We start from the raw sequence: 17,706 nt of genomic DNA, 5'->3' as shown, positions 1-17,706 counted from the left end.
ATTGGTTGCCACTCGAGACCTTTTTGCATGGATGTTTTCTGCTTCCTTGTAACATTTTAGCTAAGCCTAACCATTTCCCCAACCTTAACCTCATTCTCTTAACCTGCCTAGCTAAAATGTGACAAAGAAGTAGCAAGCAGCCACTGTTCTGAGGGCAAAAGGTGGTGAAACAATATTAGGAAGGTGTTCTTAATGTTTTGTCCACTAAGGGCACATCTACAGCTACTGGATAACATGACTACACCAGGTAATAGCATAGTAGGACTCAGATGAACACAATCCAACAGACCGTGTGGGCGCAGACCTTCGCCAACTCAAGAATTATAACATCCCAACAACAATCATTAGTAATAGAAAGATATCATCTGTCCCAAATTGTACCCCATTCTCTACATAGTGCACTACTTTTGACCAGAGCCCTATGACTGCACTAAATAGGGAAAAGGTTGCTATTTAGGACAAATACATATAGCTCCGCCTGTCCTGTCTTCACTGCGGCCAGCCAGTCAAGTAAACTAAATAAATGTTTATTTTTAAGGCAATTTCAGCAGAAATGTTGCAGTTGGGGAGGTTCAAGTCCCTAGTGAGACACCATGGTAGAATGATGATTTATTGAGAAAGATAAGTTGATCTGTGGCTGTCGGAAGGGCGGAATTTATGAGTGTTGAAGTATATACAGAAATGTACAGGGTAAATGTTTGAGGTCCTCCAATCAGGGGTGAGGGTGGGATGCGATTTTTCTATGTTTTGCTTTTCGTTATTTATGTTTTGTGGTTTGGTGTCATGTTGTGAGCGGTGTGTGTGCTGGTCCTGGTATTTATGGTTGCACTTTCTTTCATGCCCACCCGCGAGTCAGGCTAGGTTTTTCCAGCCTTTGGAAAATCTCTTTGGGCCGGGGCCTTGCCTTGTTAGCCCCTCGGGGCGGCTGGGGGTGAGCTCACCCTCTGACCAGAGCACCCTCTGACCAGAGCACTCTCTGTGGGAGCGGACATTTGTATTGTCTGTATTGTTGATTTAAAATAAGACAGATACAAAAAAAGTCTGGTAAACTATGAGACAGACAGTCCATAGACACAGCACTGGGGTTCAATCCAGATAGCTATGTACAGTACAGAGCTACCACGGATAAATCAAATCAAATTTTATTTGTCACATGCGCCAAATACAATTTTACCTTACTGTAAAATGCTTACTTACAAGCCCTTAACCAACAATGCAGTTAAGAAAAATATTTACTAAATAAACGAAAGTAAAAAATAAAAGAGCAACAATAAAATTAAAATAAAGAGGCTATATACAGGGAGTACTGGTACCAAGTCAAAAAAAACAATAACATGTGACGCCCACAATGGCGTAAAGAGGAGGGTCACAGTATCTTGTCTTCCAGAAGTTAAGGAGTGATTCCATTTCCAGACAGATTCCAGTCAAAGTAATAGGGGGTTAGAGAAGAGCCTCAAGCCCTTTATGTCTGGTTAACATTCTCCCAGTCCCCCTGCTCTGTTCTGCGGTAGTGCTGGGGCTGTCCTCCAGGGAAGACGCTGTCTGAACTGGGGTGCTCCAGGAGGAACTGGATGGTGGACTTGATGTGCTGGACAAAGTGTGGTGGCTCAGCCGTAGGGGACGTGGATAGGTACTGGTCAGGGGGGAAAAACAGGAGGAGTAACATATCAGTGTGTATATTAATAACATACTATGCAACATTCATTGTATCAGTGTTGACAGAAACAGGGACTATAATACATTAGAGGTTGTCAATAAGCTTTTAAAGGGACATACAACTAAAGTTCTAGTGATTGTGGGATATACATTAGTAATGTACTATTTTCTTACACCTTACCTTTAAGATGGTGTCATCGTCTTGCGACAGCCAGAAGGAAATATCCAGATTCGGGGACCACTTACATGGGCCTATCTTCACAACTCCTTTGTTCGAGTCATATATATCAGCCATCTGTGGAGATATAATTACAATGTTACACGACTGTCTGATGAAGTGTAGTTAGCAACTCGCACATGGGTTCTATCCAGACACTCCACAAGCCATTCAATGTGTCATCTTTGATCTTTCTTTATATCAATCCTTCACGTAGTGTCAGAGATGAAGTGCAAGAGTATAGACAATATATCAGTAGACAGGAATTCTAGTTCTACTTGACGTACTTGACAAATTTGCCAATCTGATGCATAGTGGCTCCATGACATCAGCCTATTTAAGGTTCTATATCTATGCGCAAGTCTCTACCTGGCCCCCAGTGAATGTCCGTGCTGATCGCAGCTCCTCCGCGGGTCCTTTGTGAGGGAACGAGGCGGGGAACACCTCCCCTGTTTTAATATTTATACCTGCAGACAAACAGTTAATGCCATACTATAAACTGTCTGCTACACAAAGGTGAATTGATTTGCAGTGTAGATACAGTACCTATGCCATGCACACCCGGTCTGTGCGCTCCGTCCACTAAGACGTCATTCATCTCTGCAAGTGGAAAAAAGAGAAAGAGCCTCGAGATAGGTAGGGGCAGAGTCAGATATACAGAGAGTTGGGCCAATGAGGGTTTCTGTCTGAACGTTCCGAGAGCGCCACTTCCTCCTTCATAGCTGTTGCTAAGTGATAATTGACACTTCCGCCTTGTGCTGTTTATTTCAGATAGTTTTCAAAACCTATGAAGATGTCCACTGAAAGAAGATATGCAATTTGTTGACACCACAACACAGTACCGATTTGGATACACCCCGAATGCGAATCAATAAAAACATTAAATAAAATCTCCTGCTTTGCTTGTTTACAGGAGGTCATTTCATAGGAAATTGTGGGAGGTGCTCTCGTATTGTTACATCACCAAAACTTCAACAATAAAGGCACTAACATGGCAGCCGTTCGATCATGGCCCCTGTGCTCACATGGCCCCTGTGCTAACTTGGCAGCCAAACTCTCTACATATATAGCTCTGGGTTGTATAAAGAAAAACAGGCTGAGAGAGAAACATGTACCAGTGATGCAGCAGGTCTCTAGGTGAATATCCTCTTTCTGTCTCTGGAAGGCCACTGCAAAACACAATAGAAGGGTTGTAGTTTCTCTATGCAGCCTGATAATGGTGTTGCTACTGTGGCAGTTGCATTCAAACAGGAGGGAAGATAAGAAGATTTACGCACACAATAGGTTAAGGCTGAGTTTGTGGGACGTCTTTGACTCATCATCAAAACCTCCAACGAGGTGGAGCTCCAGCCTGAAGGAAAAGAAGCAAGGGGACAATTACGTGTGTGGGGGGTGGGTGGGTGTGTGGGGGGTGTGTGGGTGTGTGGGGGGTGGGTTATCTCTTACCTGCCCTCCTTGGCAGGGTCCTTGCTCAGAGATGTGACAGCTTTGACGATGAGGGGAACCTCACTCCACGTGCTGGAGCCATCACAGTGAGCAAGGCAAGCAGCTCCACTTCCTACAAGATGGTACAAATGCAGACATTTTATTTTATTTCACCTTTATTTAACCAGGTAGGCTAGTTGAGAACAAGTTCTCATTTGCAACTGCGACCTGGCCAAGATAAAGCATAGCAATTCGACACATACAACAACAAAGAGTTACACATGGAATAAACAAAACATACAGTCAATAATACAGTAGAACAAAAGAAACCAAAAAGTGTATATACAGTGAGTGCAAATGAGGTAAGTTAAGGAAATAAATAGGCCATGGAGGCGAAGTAATTACAATATAGCAATTAAACACTGGAATGGTAGGTTGGCAGAAGATGAATGTGCAGGTAGAGATTCTGGTGTGCAAAGGAGCAAAATAAATAAATAAATACCAGTATGGGGATGAGGTAGGTAGATAGATGGGCTGTTTACAGATGGGCTATGTACAGGTGCAGTGATCTGTAAGCTGCTCTGACAGCTGGTGCTTAAAGCTAGTGAGGGATATGTGAGTCTCCAGCTTCAGAGATTTTGGCTTTGGGGGTGACCAGTGAGATATATCTACTGGAGTGCGTGCTACGAGTGAGCTGAGTGAGCTGAGATAAGGCGGAGCTTTACCTAGCAGAGACTTGTAGATAACCTGTAGCCAGTGGATTTGGCGACGAGTATGAAGCGAGGGCAAACCAACGAGAGCGTACAGGTCGCAATGGTGGGTAGTGTATGGGGCTTTGGTGACTAAACGGATGGCATTGTGATAGACTGCATCCAGTTTGTTGAGTAGAGTGTTGGAGGCAATTTTATAGATGACATCACCGAAGTCGAGGATCGGTAGGATGGTCAGTTTTACAAGGGTATGTTTGGCAGCATGAGTGAAGGATGCTTTGTTGCGATATAGGAAGCCGATTCTAGATTTAATTTTGGATTGGAGATGCTTAATGTGAGTCTGGAAGGAGAGTTTACAGTCTAACCAGACACCCAGGTATTTGTAGTTGTCCACGTATTCTAAGTCAGAGCCGTCCAGAGTAGTGATGCTGGACGGACGGGCGGGCAGTGATCGATTGCATAGAATGCATTTAGTTTTATTTGCGTTTAAGAGCAGTTGGAGGCCACGGAAGGAGAGTTGTATGGCATTGAAGCTCGTCTGGGGGTTAGTTAACACAGTGTCCAAGGAGGGGCAAGAAGTATACAGAATGGTGTCGTCTGCGTAGAGGTGGATCAGAGAATCACCAGCAGCAAGAGCAACATCACTGATGTATACAGAAAAGAGAGTCGGCCATAGAGATTTGAACCCTGTGGCACACCCATAAAGACTGTCAGAGGACCGGACAACAGTCCCTCCGATTTGACACACTGAACTCTATCAGAGAAGTAGTTGGTAAACCAGGAGAGGCAATCATTTGAGAAACAAGGCTGTCGAGTCTGCCAATAAGAATGTTGTGATTGATAGAGTCGAAAGCCTTGGCCAGGTCAATGAATACGGCTGCACAGTAATGTCTCTTATCGATGGCGGTTATGATATTGTTTAGAACCTTGAGCGTGGCTGAGGTGCACCCATGACCAGCTCTGAAACCAGATTGCATAGCGGAGAAGGTATGGTGGGATTCGAAAGGGTCAGTAATCTTTTTGTTAACTTGGCTTTCGAAGACCTTAGAAAGACAGGGTAGGATAGATATAGGTCTGTAGCAGTATGGGTCTAGAGTGTCACCCCATTTGAAGAGGGGGATGACCGCGGCAGCTTTCCAATCGTTGGGAGAGAGGTTGAACAGACTAGTAATAGGGGTTGCAACAATTTCGGCAGATATTTTTAGAAAGAGAGGGTCCAGATTGTCTAGCCTGGCTGATTTGTAGAGGTCCAGATTTTGCAGCTCTTTCAGAACATCAGCTATCTGGATTTGGGTAAAGGAGAAATGGTGGGGGCTTTGGCGGGTTGCTGTGGAGGGTGCCGGGCAGTTGACCGGGGTAAGGGTAGCCAAGTGGAAAGCATGGCCAGCCGTAGAGAAATGCTTATTGAAATTCTCAATTATAGTGGATTTATCGGTGGTGACAGTGTTTCCTAGCCTCAGAGCAGTGGGCAGCTGGGATGAGGTGCTCTTATTCTCCATGGACTTTACAGTGTCCCATAACTTTTTTGAGTTGGTACTACAGGATGCAAATTTGTTTGAAAAAGCTAGCCTTAGCTTTTCTAACTGCCTGTGTATATTTGTTCCCAACTTCCCTGAAAAGTTGCACATCACGGGGGCTATTCGATGCTAACGCAGAACGCCACAGGATGTTTTTGTGCTGGTCAAGGGCAGACAGGTCTGGAGTGAACCAAGGACTATATCTATTCCTAGTTCTACATTTTTTGAGAGAGGCATGCTTATTTAAGATGGTGAGGAAGGCACTTTTAAAGAATAGCCAGGCATCATCTACTGACGGGATGAGGTCAATGTCATTCCAGGATACCCCGGCCAGGTCGATTAGAAAGGCCTGCTCGCAGAAATGTTTCAGGGAGCTTTTGACAGTGATGAGGGGTGGTTGTTTGGTTGCAGACCCATTACGGATGCAGGCAATGAGGCAGTGATCGCTGAGATCTTGATTGAAAACAGCAGAGGTGTATTTGGAGGGCGAGTTAGTTAGGATGATATCTATGAGGGTGCCCGTGTTTACTGATTTGGGGTTGAACCTGGTAGGTTCATTTATAATTTGTGTAAGATTGAGGGCATCAAGCTTAGTTTGTAGGATGGCCGGGGTGTTAAGCATGTCCCAGTTTAGGTCACCTAGTAGCACAAGCTCAGGAGATAGATGGGGGGCAATCAATTCACATATGGTATCGAGGGCACAGCTGGGGGCAGAGGGAGGTCTATAGCAAGCGGCAACAGGGAGAGACTTGTTTCTGGAAAGGTGAATTTTTAGAAGTAGAAGCTCATATCTTGATGCTATCATAGTATCTACAAACACACATTACATAAAGAACTGCAGTACCCGTGTGTCGCACCAGAACGAGGTGGCAGGTGGTTGCATCATCAGAACCAAGGACAGCGACAGAGTCTGGGGAAACAGAGGGACACATTTCGTGATGTTCGTGGAAACTGTGCAGCGGATTTTTAGCTACAATTTATCAGTGTAGAGGTAGCCGTTGGATGCAACAATATACTATGTTAAGCTAGGCGAACCTATTGATTTAACTATAGGTTAAACTCACTGTCCGCTGGTGTTGTGGCTGCAAACTCTCGTTGCTGTATGTATAGGAGGCACTTCGGGTCGACATCTACAACCGGCGTGGACCGAAATACTCGGGCGTTTTCCTATGGTATAAAATACAATGTCAATATAGCATGAAGAGCAAGTGATATGTTACTTAATGGTGATTCATTCCAACAAGGACAACTTGCTTACGACATGACAGCTGCTAGTTTTATTGGCTAAATAGTCAACTCACCGGTAAATAAAGGTTAAATAAAACAAAATGAATACAAATAGTTTGCTTGGCTACTCCATTCAACTCACCTGCAAATGCGGATATCTGGCGAACAAATCGACTGTCGAACCTGGTCGTTCGATTCTTCTATTTTGTATTAGCAAAGGCATTTCTTTCTACAGTATAAATCTACCTAATATAATGTCATATTTATCTTAATGAAACATGAAAACTAAACCTATTACACAAGACAGATGGTTAGCTAGCTTGCACTTCCTGGATCCATTTTCTTCTTCTTTGGTAGGCTTTCTCCTCAAGAACGTCACTCACTGTCACAAGATGTATTACTGCCACCAACTGTACACAAGTATTATTAGGGCATGAACGCTATAAAATGTAAATGTAGGCTACGCTGAATTCTCCATTTGCCCGACGCTCCTTTGACACGAAACGTGCATGTTGTTTATGTCGGGTTACGAAACAAAACCTTACGTCCACAGGGAGGGAGTGACTGGGGGAGTTGACGTGACGTGAAGCAGCAGTAGTAGCTGCAAAACAAAATTCTGTTTTGGCTTGTTCAATAACTTCAGGGCTCGTCTTACCTTTTAAGTTGTGTTTGTAAGTAAGTGTTTAACTTTATTGCACTTTCCTTATAACATAAGCTACCTTAACGGAATTGTAGGATTTAGACTGCACACAACACCGTGCAACTTTTAAATATTTCTACAAGCAATCATTTATTGAAAACATGAGGTTCGAGTTCGTCGTATGGAGACCGAGATAGAGACCGTGGACGAGACAGAGGGTAAGCAGATATTTTCTGCAGCATGTGAAATATAGTTATAGCCACGTAGGAATATCTGTCAAAAGTGTGCTTTTTATATGATACGGGGATATCTTGGAATGCTGAAGTATCTTGCTGAATGTCTACGTGCACGGGCGTGTCTCAGACATGTTGCACGCGCCGTGTTCGTGTATGACAAATAACTACTTGCTTGCAGCAGAGTTATAGGCGGTGCCCCACCCAGGGAAAAGTGTACACAAACGGCAAATAGATTAAAATGGCCAGGGACCTATTTAGTGTCTGTTGCAGTGTTACTAATCATGGATCGTTCATCTCTTTTTTTCATCACTCCTCTCGCTGCATGTTCTATAGGTCTCGGTTTGGGTCCAGTAGCTGGGGTGGCCCTCCCCCTATGAAGAACTGGAGAACGCCTTCGTAAGAAGAAGTGGGATCTGGACAAGCTGCCCAAGTTTGAGAAGAACTTCTACAACGAGCACCCAGAGCTCCAGCTCATGACTCAGGTACACACACACACAAACACAATATATACACATGCTCTTAGAAGGATGCTATCCATAGTGTGTCTATTGAGCCTGTTGATTCTCTGTTGTCTGTGTCTGCAGTATGACATAGATGAGTTCCGCAGGAGGAAGAAGATCACAGTCAGCGGTACTGGCTGCCCCAGGGCCATGACCGGCTTCCACCAAGCACAGTTTCCCCGTAAGAAGACGACAGTAGATACCAGTTGACACTTGTTGAACCCATATTATAGCCTGTCCCTTCACCTTTTCAGCAGTCATGACGGTAAAGAGATGAGAATAGGAAGTTGAACCCATTTTTTAAGAGTTCTTGGAACACAGCCAAAGCTTACGAAACACTAGCCCCATAGGCTATTGGGAAGGGGGGCTCATGGGTCACATTATTGTTTTTGTTTTTTAAAACACTCCAGGCCACTCTTGAACGTCAAACTAAATACATAGTAGAGGTCAACCGATATATATATATTTTTATACCTTTATTTAACTAGGCAAGTCAGTTAAGAACACGTTCTTATTTTCAATGACGGCCTAGGAACAGTGGGTTAACTGCCTCGTTCAGGGGCAGAAAGACAGATTTTCACCTCGTCAGCTCGGGGGATCCAATCTTGCAACCTTAGTTAACTAGTCCAAAGCAATAACAACCTGCCTCTCTCTCGTTGCACTCCACAAGGAGACTGCCTGTTACGCGAATGCAGTAAGCCAAGGTAAGTTGCTAGGTAGCATTAAACTTATCTTATAAAAAAACAATCAATCATAATCACTAGTTAACTACACGTGGTTGATGAAATTACTAGATATTATCTAGCGTGTCCTGCGTTGCATATAATCTGACTGTGCATACAAGTATCTAAGTATCTGACTGAGCGGTGGTAGGCAGAAGCAAGCGCGTAAACATTAATTCAAACAGCACTTTCGTGCATTTTGCCAGCAGCTCTTTGTTGTGCGTCAAGCATTGCGCTGTTTATGACTTCAAGCCTATCAACTCCCGAGATGAGGCTGGTGTAACTGAAGTGAAATGGCTAGCTAGTTAGCGCGCCCTAATAGCGTTTCAAACGTCACTCGCTCTGAGCCTTGTAGTGGTTGTTTCCCTTGCTCTGCATGGGTAACGCTGCTTCGAGGGTGGCTGTTGTTGTTGTGTTCCTGGTTCGAGCCCAGGGAGGAGCGAGGAGAGGGACGGAAGCTATACTGTTACACTGGCAATACTAAAGTGCCTATAAGAACATCCAATACTCAAAGGTTAATGAAATACAAATGGTATAGAGGGAAATATTCCTATAATAACTACAACCTAAAACTTCTTACCTGGGAATATTGAAGACTCATGTTAAAAGGAACCACCAGCTTTCATATGTTCTCATGTTCTGAGCAAGGAACTGAAACGTTAGCTTTCTTACATGGCACATATTGCACTTTTGCTTTCTTCTCCAACACTTTGTTTTTGCATTATTTAAACCAAATTGAACATGTTTCATTATTTACTTGAGGCTAAGGTGATTTTATTGATGTATTATATTAAGTTGAAATAAGTGTTCATTCAGTATTGTTGTAATTGTCATTATTACAAATAAATAAATAAAAATCAGCCAATTAATCAGTATCAGTGTTTTTAGTCCTCCAATAATCGGTATCGGCGTTTTTGGTCCTCCAATAATCGGTATCGGCGTTGAAAAATCATAATCGGTCGACCTCTAATATATAGTATGTTTGACAAATCGGTCAAAAATGAATCTGTGTGGCCCTCAGTTGAATTTCAAAAGCCAAAAGGTTTGCTCACCCCTGGCTATAGCTAACTATTCCTTTAATTGTTTATCTTTGCTGACAGAGTATGTAATGTATGTGCTACTGAGTCAGGACTTCAAGGAGCCCACATCCATCCAGTCACAGGGCTTCCCTCTGGCCCTGAGTGGCAGGGACATGGTTGGCATCGCTCAGACTGGCTCCGGCAAGACCCTGACAGTAAGGGCGCCATGATAATCCAACAACACGCACAGTACCGACAGCTGCAACATCTCTGTGTTTCTTTCTGTCACTCACACACACACACACACCAACAGCTGCAGTATAAAAACAAAAACTCCCAGAGGAACATTTGACAGCTGCAACACACAAAGACATTTTGACACATGAGGACCAACGTCCCTGGACTGTCAGATTGGGACATATACCTCATGACCTCATGACCTCATTGTACTATTTGGCGCCTTTTCTTGCAGTATCTGCTTCCTGCCATTGTGCACATCAACCATCAGCCCTATCTAGAGAGGGGAGACGGACCTATTGTGAGTACACATGTGGAAACTGCACACAGTTGATGACTTGTGAGGCGTCTGTTTCTCAAACTAGACACTAATGTACATTTACATTTAAGTCATTTAGCAGACGCTCTTATCCAGAGCGACTTACAAATTGGTGAATTCACCTTCTGACATGTACTTGTACTCTTGCTCAGTTGTACACCGGGGCCTCCCACTCCTCTTTCTATTCTGTTTAGAGACAATCTGCGCTGTTCTGTGAACGGAGTAGTACACAGCGTTGAACGAGATCTTCAGTTTCTTGGCAATTTCTCGCATGCAATAGCCTTTCTTTTCTCCGAACATGAATAGACTGACAAGTTTCAGAAGAAATGTCTTTGTTTCTGGCCATTTTGAGGCTGTAATCAAACCCACAAATGCGGATGCTCCAGATACTCAACTAGTCTAAAGAAGGCCAGTTTTATTGCTTCTTTAACCAGAACAACAGTTTTCAGATGTGCTAATATAATTGCAAAAAGGATTTCTAATGATCAATTAGCCTTTTAAAATGATCAACTTGGATTATCTAACACAACATGCCATTGGAACACAGGAGTGATGGTTGCTGATAATGGATCTCTGTACTCCTATGTAGATATTCCATAAAAAATCTGTTGTTTCCAGCTACGATAGTCATTTACAACATTAACAATGTCTACGCTGCATTTGTGATCAATTTGATGTTATTTTAATGGTTTTCTTTAGAAAACAGTGACATTTCTCAGTGACGCCAAACTTTTACACGGTAGTGAATGTATTGATATCTCTCTCCTCAGTGCCTGGTCCTGGCCCCGACCAGAGAGTTGGCCCAGCAGGTGCAGCAGGTGGCTCATGATTATGGAAAGACCTCCCGCATCAAGAGTACCTGTGTCTATGGAGGAGCACCCAAGGGGCCGCAGATACGTGACCTGGAGAGAGGTGAGGAGCTACAGGTTGAATTAAATGCTGTTACAAGTTACTTACTTATATTGTTTGTTCCTGACTACAGACAAGACCTCTCCACTTCTGATGATCTAAAACCTGATTGGCTCCCTGGCCCCAGCTTAGCTTAATTTTCTGCACTTCCCCTTCAGTTACTAGTATTACGATTGAAAAAGCTACAAGTATTGGAAGTAATCTCGCAATTGGTGTCTTCTGATGCATTTGCGTCTCTTTTGAAACTGTGACACTTTGCATCCTGTGTCCATATAGGTACAGAGATCTGCATCGCCACCCCGGGGCGTCTCATAGACTTCCTGGAGGCAGGGAAGACCAACCTGCGGCGCTGCACCTACCTGGTGCTGGACGAGGCTGACCGCATGCTGGACATGGGCTTCGAACCACAAATACGCAAGATCGTGGACCAGATCCGGGTAAGCCAGGCACATGCTATACTTAGCAAACCGCACACACATCTCCTGGAATTAGGCAATTATTATGACTGTGTAATACATAGCCATTCATGGATTGTTGGGTAGGTCGATGGATACTGCAGAGGGTGGTAGATCATCTCTGTCTGTCCTATCTATCTTAGTCACAGTTGATATAATATCAATCCATCGCAAATAACTAAATACTCATGTTATAGAATAGAGTAATAGTGTAGTGTCCTCTGAGGAGGAATATCCCCATTACCGTTCTCTCTCTGTGCCCCAGCCGGACCGCCAGACTCTGATGTGGAGTGCCACCTGGCCCAAGGACGTGCGTCAGCTGGCAGAGGACTTCCTGCGGGATTATGTCCAGATCAACGTAGGAGCTCTGGAGCTCAGCGCCAACCACAACATCCTGCAGATAGTGGACGTTTGCATGGAGAACGAGAAGGACAACAAGTTAGTGAGGCCATCCGTCAATGGACAAGATCCATCTCTAGTTTTGCATTCTGTTCATGTCTCCTTTCCTTAATCATCGCTGATCTGGAAGGGATGAAACCAATGTAGTTAAAAGTATTCAGTATTCTTGGTTATGAAGGACAGGAACAGAGTGCCGGATGCTATCTTTTTGTAACGGTGAGAGAATATTAGTCTTGGGATTGTAGTGATTGAGGGATGTTTCCCTAATATCTTTCCTCTGTCTTTTTGTTGATGTCAGGCTGCTCCAGCTGATGGAAGAGATCATGGCTGAGAAGGAGAACAAGACCATCATCTTTGTGGAGACCAAGAAGCGCTGTGACGAGCTCACCCGCAGGATGAGAAGAGATGGGTGAGACGGAGAGAGACTGAGGGAAAGCACAGACTTGCAGAAATGGGTTTTAAGTCCTCTTTCAAAGCCACGATACTGACTATGCAAAACAAGAGCCAGTTGTGGTTTCATATGGAGTGTGTGTTGGGCTTCTTAGTCAGATAAGAGTGTAGAGAAATTGTCTAACTGTTCTTACAACTGGCTGCCTTATCACGTCCTGTTCTGCTGTGTCAGCGCTCTGTCCCATGGCAACATTGTTGTGGTGTGTTTTCTATGCTTTAGTCTGGCTTTGATGAAATGTGTTTCAGTATGGGGTTTTCTTCTGTTTTTTTGTTGTTTCCTTTGTCAGTCTTCTACCTAATGTCTTTGATTTTGTCTGAACTTTCAGAATTCCGTAGCAGCAAAGCCCCTATCCTCATCGCCACTGATGTGGCGTCTCGCGGTCTGGGTATGTATTCTCAACATGGAATACACACACTCGCGTGTTCACACTTGAACTCCTACAGAGCACAACATACAGATTCAAAACATATACACTCTCCAACACACACAAACAAAAACATTTTCAGAGTAAAACACACACAATTAATAAATGTGATTTTTGTTGTTGCCTAATTTCCCATCCCGTTTTCCAGGTTTAAGATTTACAACGGCAAAATCATACATTTGTCTGCAAACATGTAATAGCGGTGTTATTGAACCTGTGAACAACAACGAAAAATCGGTCAGCACTCTTTCTACAGCATGACCTCTGTCAATGACTTTCTGAAGGGAACTAGAAGCACCTGACAATCCCCCAGGCCTTCAACTCCACAATGTTTTACAGTCTGTTTCTTGTTACTTCAGTCCAAAATGTGGGCACTCTAGCACGCTGCCTAAATGGGGGTGTGATGGTGGGGCAGATGTCCCCATGCTTGCCCCAATCTCATGTCTCCTATATGATGTAACCCAAAACATGAAGGAAAACATCCCAAATATTCAGTATTATATGTTTGATTATTCCTCGATATGTTTACATTATTCATAGTACTGTAGTTATACTGTATTTTTTTTCTACGGGTATTTTCTAGATAGTGTGTGTTTTAGGGTTATCTATAAGTGAAATTGACAGTCAGTTCTCCCCATGTCCACCCTGAAACTTGTACAGAAGTGCCCTATTCCACCTCCCTAACTAAATAGGTTAAAGCTGGAACCTGAGAAGGGGAAGTAGACATGTTGGTTTTGCCAAGCTACCTATGACTGTGTCTTTGTTCTTTTTCTCTCCCCCTCAGGGTTGTGCAGCACAAGGCAGCTCCAGCACATGCTGGTGTCAGACAGTACTGAGGCTGCCCTCAGTCACGTTAGCAGCTAGCCAGGGGCTTGTCTATTTATCAGAAGGATTCATCCCCCCCATTCTCCACCTTCTCTGGTTTCTAAACACCCCAAATAGACCCCCACAATAAACTGAGGGTATATGAATATCTGGTTCCTAAACACTCCCATAGACCCCCATCATAGACTGAGGGTATGTGATTCCAGCGAGCTCTCCTTGGGATCAACCTGAGAGTTAGGAGCTCGGCTGGATCGAGTCCTGATCGATTTGCGGAGGTCCTGCAACTCGGCGAGAGAGCAACAGAACCGGCCGTTGGGGGGAGGGGTGGGGTTAGCGGTTCTGCTCCTGTTCGATGTTGCTGGTGTATGCGAAGTGTGAGGGGGAAACGGGGGGCTAGTTTGGGCCCCCTCCTCTCTCCCTCCCCCCCAGCGCCTCCAAGCGAACCAGGGCTGATCAGGACAGGACAGGGGGTGACTGACTACCCTTGTAAAACAACTCTAAAGGGGTAAGTACCTCAACACCCCCTTACCTACTACACCTTCCACGACCTCCTCAGTCGCATCAACTCATTCAGGTAGTTCCATCGATCCATATTGAAGTCAGTCACAGAAAGGTATTTGTTGAAGGAATTGTGTTGAACTTTATCCTCCAACATTTTCTCTTGATGGAAACATTAAGGTTTGGGAGGTTCTGTGAGTGGTAAAATGGTCTTTCCTCTGTTACCATGGAAAACAGAGGGAAAAGGTCCAAGGAGATGTTTTGTTTTCGGACCAACCCAGCAGTGTTGTCAGAGCTTCTGTGATGAGAAACAGACTTTTTTTGTCCTTCTACTGTCATTTCAACATCCGAATTTAAAAGAAACATTGGAAACACTTTTTACTCTTCTGGTCTGCTCGTGTTGACAGTGTACTGTCACTCATTTCCCCATATTCTTCTCATACCATTTCTCAGCAGAAAACATGTTACAATGGTAGAACTAAATGTTCTGAATGGTTATACTATTATGTAAGATTGCGTTAACTGCATTGGTGAAGGTCCAGACAGAATGTCACATCATCATCTCTACTGAAGCCTTCCTAATGCTGAGTGGTTCTCTCTTGTCACATTCTGATGGGGTTTACCACTAAACCTCTCGGCCTCCAGTCAAGATATTTTGACCCGAAACTGACTTTCAAAGGTTTTACTTCAGGAATTAACACTTTTATTCTACTTCAATTTGATTTGGATAAATGTATATTTATTCTTCTGTTATTATTGGACAGGTAAGTGGTAATCAATATGTATACAATATTAATTTGAAATGAATTTCTAAATAATCATCCACTTTTCTCTCATAGCTTTGGCATTGTTTGAATACCATCTGTCTTCTTTCTCACTGTACAAAAATCTCTCAAACCCTCCTCTCCCTCCAAACCGTCCTCTCCCTCCTCATCTCACCCTCCAAACCCTCCTCTCCCTCCAAACCGTCCTCTCCCTCCTCATCTCACCCTCCAAACCCTCCTCTCCCTCCAAACCGTCCTCTCCCTCCTCATCTCACCCTCCTCTCCCTCCAAACCATCCTCTCCCTCCTCATCTCACCCTCCAAACCCTCCTCTCATCTCACCCTCCAAACCCTCCTCTCATCTCACCCTCCAAACCCTCCTCTCATCTCACCCTCCAAACCCTCCTCTCATCTCACCCTCCAAACCCTCCTCTCATCTCACCCTCCAAACCCTCCTCTCATCTCACCCTCCAAACCCTCCTCTCATCTCACCCTCCGAACCCTCCTCTCATCTCACCCTCCTCTCTCATCTCACCCTCCTCTCTCATCTCTCTCATCTCACCCTCCTCTCTCATCTCACCCTCCTCTCTCATCTCTCTCATCTCACCCTCCTAACCCTCCACTCTCATCTCACCCTCCTCTCTCATCTCACCCTCCTCTCTCATCTCTCCCTCCTCTCTCATCTCTCCCTCCTCTCTCATCTCACCCTCCTCTCTCATCTCTCCCTCCTCTCTCATCTCTCCCTCCTCTCTCATCTCTCCCTCCTCTCTCATCTCACCCTCCTCTCTCATCTCACCCTCCTCTCTCATCTCACTCTCATCTCACCCTCCTCTCTCATCTCACCCTCCTCTCTCATCTCTCCCTCCTCTCTCATTTCTCCCTCCTCACCCATCACCTTCCTCTCCCACCTCTCAAAACCACTTTCCCAAAAAGACGTGGAGGATATCAAGTTTGTCATCAACTATGACTACCCCAACTCGTCTGAGGACTACGTGCACAGGATCGGCCGTACGGCCCGCAGCACCAACAAGGGCACGGCCTACACCTTCTTCACCCCGGGTAACCTGCGCCAGGCCAGGGACCTGGTCCGAGTCCTGGAGGAGGCCCGGCAGGCCATCAATCCCAAACTGCTGCAGCTGGTTAACTCTGGACATGGGGGAGGAGGTGGTGAGACTGGCTTGATTCACACTATAGGGTCATCCCGAACCATACTATGCTGGCTCAATTGAGGATTGGGTGTTATTTCTAGACCCCAGTTTTTAATTCTATTCTATCACCTTTACCATCTCACATCCAAACATAAACTACACATTCTGTGTAACCAGTGATGTTTGACATTCTTTAACTAAAATATTTCATCTTATATTATGACATTCTAATCCTCCTATGTGAATGTTCTTCTCCAGGTGGCAGGATGCGTTACCGTGGCGGCGGTTCCAGCGCTAACAACCCCAACATGATGTTCCAGGACGTGTGTGAGCGTCGCATGCGTTCCGTCAGCGGGGGCAACAAGCCAGACAGCCGCGGCAGCAGCTTTAGCCGGGACGGGCGCAGTGGCGGGGGTCGGGACGGAGACACCAGGTCCTCCTACAGGGACGGAAGCAGGGTCAGCCGGGGGAGTTACGGCTCCGGGAGGGGCGACCAATACCAGAGCTATGGTGGTGGTACCCAGTACAGCTCCAGGGCTGCTAATGGGGCCCCTAGGGGTAGTAGTGGTAGGGGCCAGAATCAGTCCAGTCAGCCCCAGGGTGTGTTCGGTCCAGCTCCTCCACCTGCAGCAGGGCCCAAGCCCCTCATGGCCCAGCTAATGGGCCCGCAACAGCCACCTGTCATGAGCTTCATAGGGCAGCCTCCGTACCCCTTTTCTCCTCACCCGCCGCCGCCTCCTACACCCCCACCCAGGAAGTAGAATTACTATACAGTCATGGTGCTTGAAATCCGAACCATGTTCTTCAAACCTTAGAGTTTATCAGTGTGTAACTGCAACGTTACTCCTCTGAAAGGGTGTTTAGGGTACCCGTCCTGCCCTGACCTATCATGGTAAGAAGGCATAAATCAAGAGATTTGAGGAGGTAAGGGCTAACATATAGCTACATATTTTTGTACTTGTTTGTTTTGCGATGATTTTAACTACATCTGAAAATATATAGTACTCATGCATGATACACTTCTCGCTTTTCATGTGTTCAAGAGTAGTCCGTGCGTGGCCAGAATATGATTTTCTGTGAATCTGAAGCTGTGACTCTTTGGTATTAATTGGCACGACAGGAGTTGATATTTCCATTTGCGATTTACTCTAAATGGCGAGGTTCTAGTCCTTTAGTGAGTAACAAATGCTAAAATGTGATATCCTTTTGTTGCCATGTAGAACTCCAGTGATTTTGTCAGTCAGCTATGCTTTCTACTTCTCTTTTGGGGAAGTGAATGTTGCATTATATTGTTCTCTATTATCCTATAACTTCTTCTATAAACTGTTTATAAACTACATAAGCTGTATTGCTATACAATTTTCTTCAGATTCAGATTAAAACTATATCAGGACATTTGGGAATGATAA

At 44.8% G+C, this 17,706-nt stretch overlaps 1 protein-coding gene and 1 pseudogene across 1 annotated transcript; one reads left to right on the top strand and one right to left on the bottom strand.

The window, feature by feature from the left end:
* Positions 1-1,126: 1,126 nt before the first annotated feature.
* Positions 1,127-7,274, bottom strand: LOC135524813 (protein N-terminal asparagine amidohydrolase-like). Its single transcript, XM_064952664.1, has 10 exons — positions 6,895-7,274; positions 6,590-6,692; positions 6,370-6,435; positions 3,320-3,431; positions 3,151-3,224; positions 2,989-3,042; positions 2,420-2,473; positions 2,243-2,340; positions 1,838-1,951; positions 1,127-1,633 (listed from the first exon to the last, which is right to left on the bottom strand). Exons 1-10 carry the CDS (start codon positions 6,973-6,975, stop codon positions 1,463-1,465), a joined length of 927 nt encoding a protein of 308 aa, XP_064808736.1. The 5' UTR covers positions 6,976-7,274; the 3' UTR covers positions 1,127-1,462.
* Positions 7,145-17,639, top strand: LOC135520823 (probable ATP-dependent RNA helicase DDX17; annotated as a pseudogene).
* The last annotated feature ends 67 nt before the right edge of the window (positions 17,640-17,706 follow it).

This window comes from Oncorhynchus masou, chromosome 4 (genome assembly GCF_036934945.1).
Source record: "Oncorhynchus masou masou isolate Uvic2021 chromosome 4, UVic_Omas_1.1, whole genome shotgun sequence".
Taxonomy (NCBI): domain Eukaryota; kingdom Metazoa; phylum Chordata; class Actinopteri; order Salmoniformes; family Salmonidae; genus Oncorhynchus; species Oncorhynchus masou.
This window is presented reverse-complemented; position numbering and strand designations above follow the sequence as displayed.

What these genes read in the sequence shown, in the direction of transcription:
- LOC135524813 (XM_064952664.1), bottom strand. Translation starts at nt 6,975, where the DNA reads ATGCCTTTGCTAATACAAAATAGAAGAATCGAACGACCAGGTTCGACA. An exon ending in ACTCAGCCTTAACCTATTGT is followed by an intron (nt 3,043 to 3,150) that starts GTGCGTAAATCT and finishes TGTGTTTTGCAG; the next exon opens with TGGCCTTCCAGAGACAGAAA. An exon ending in ACGATGACACCATCTTAAAG is followed by an intron (nt 1,634 to 1,837) that starts GTAAGGTGTAAG and finishes CCCCCTGACCAG; the next exon opens with TACCTATCCACGTCCCCTAC.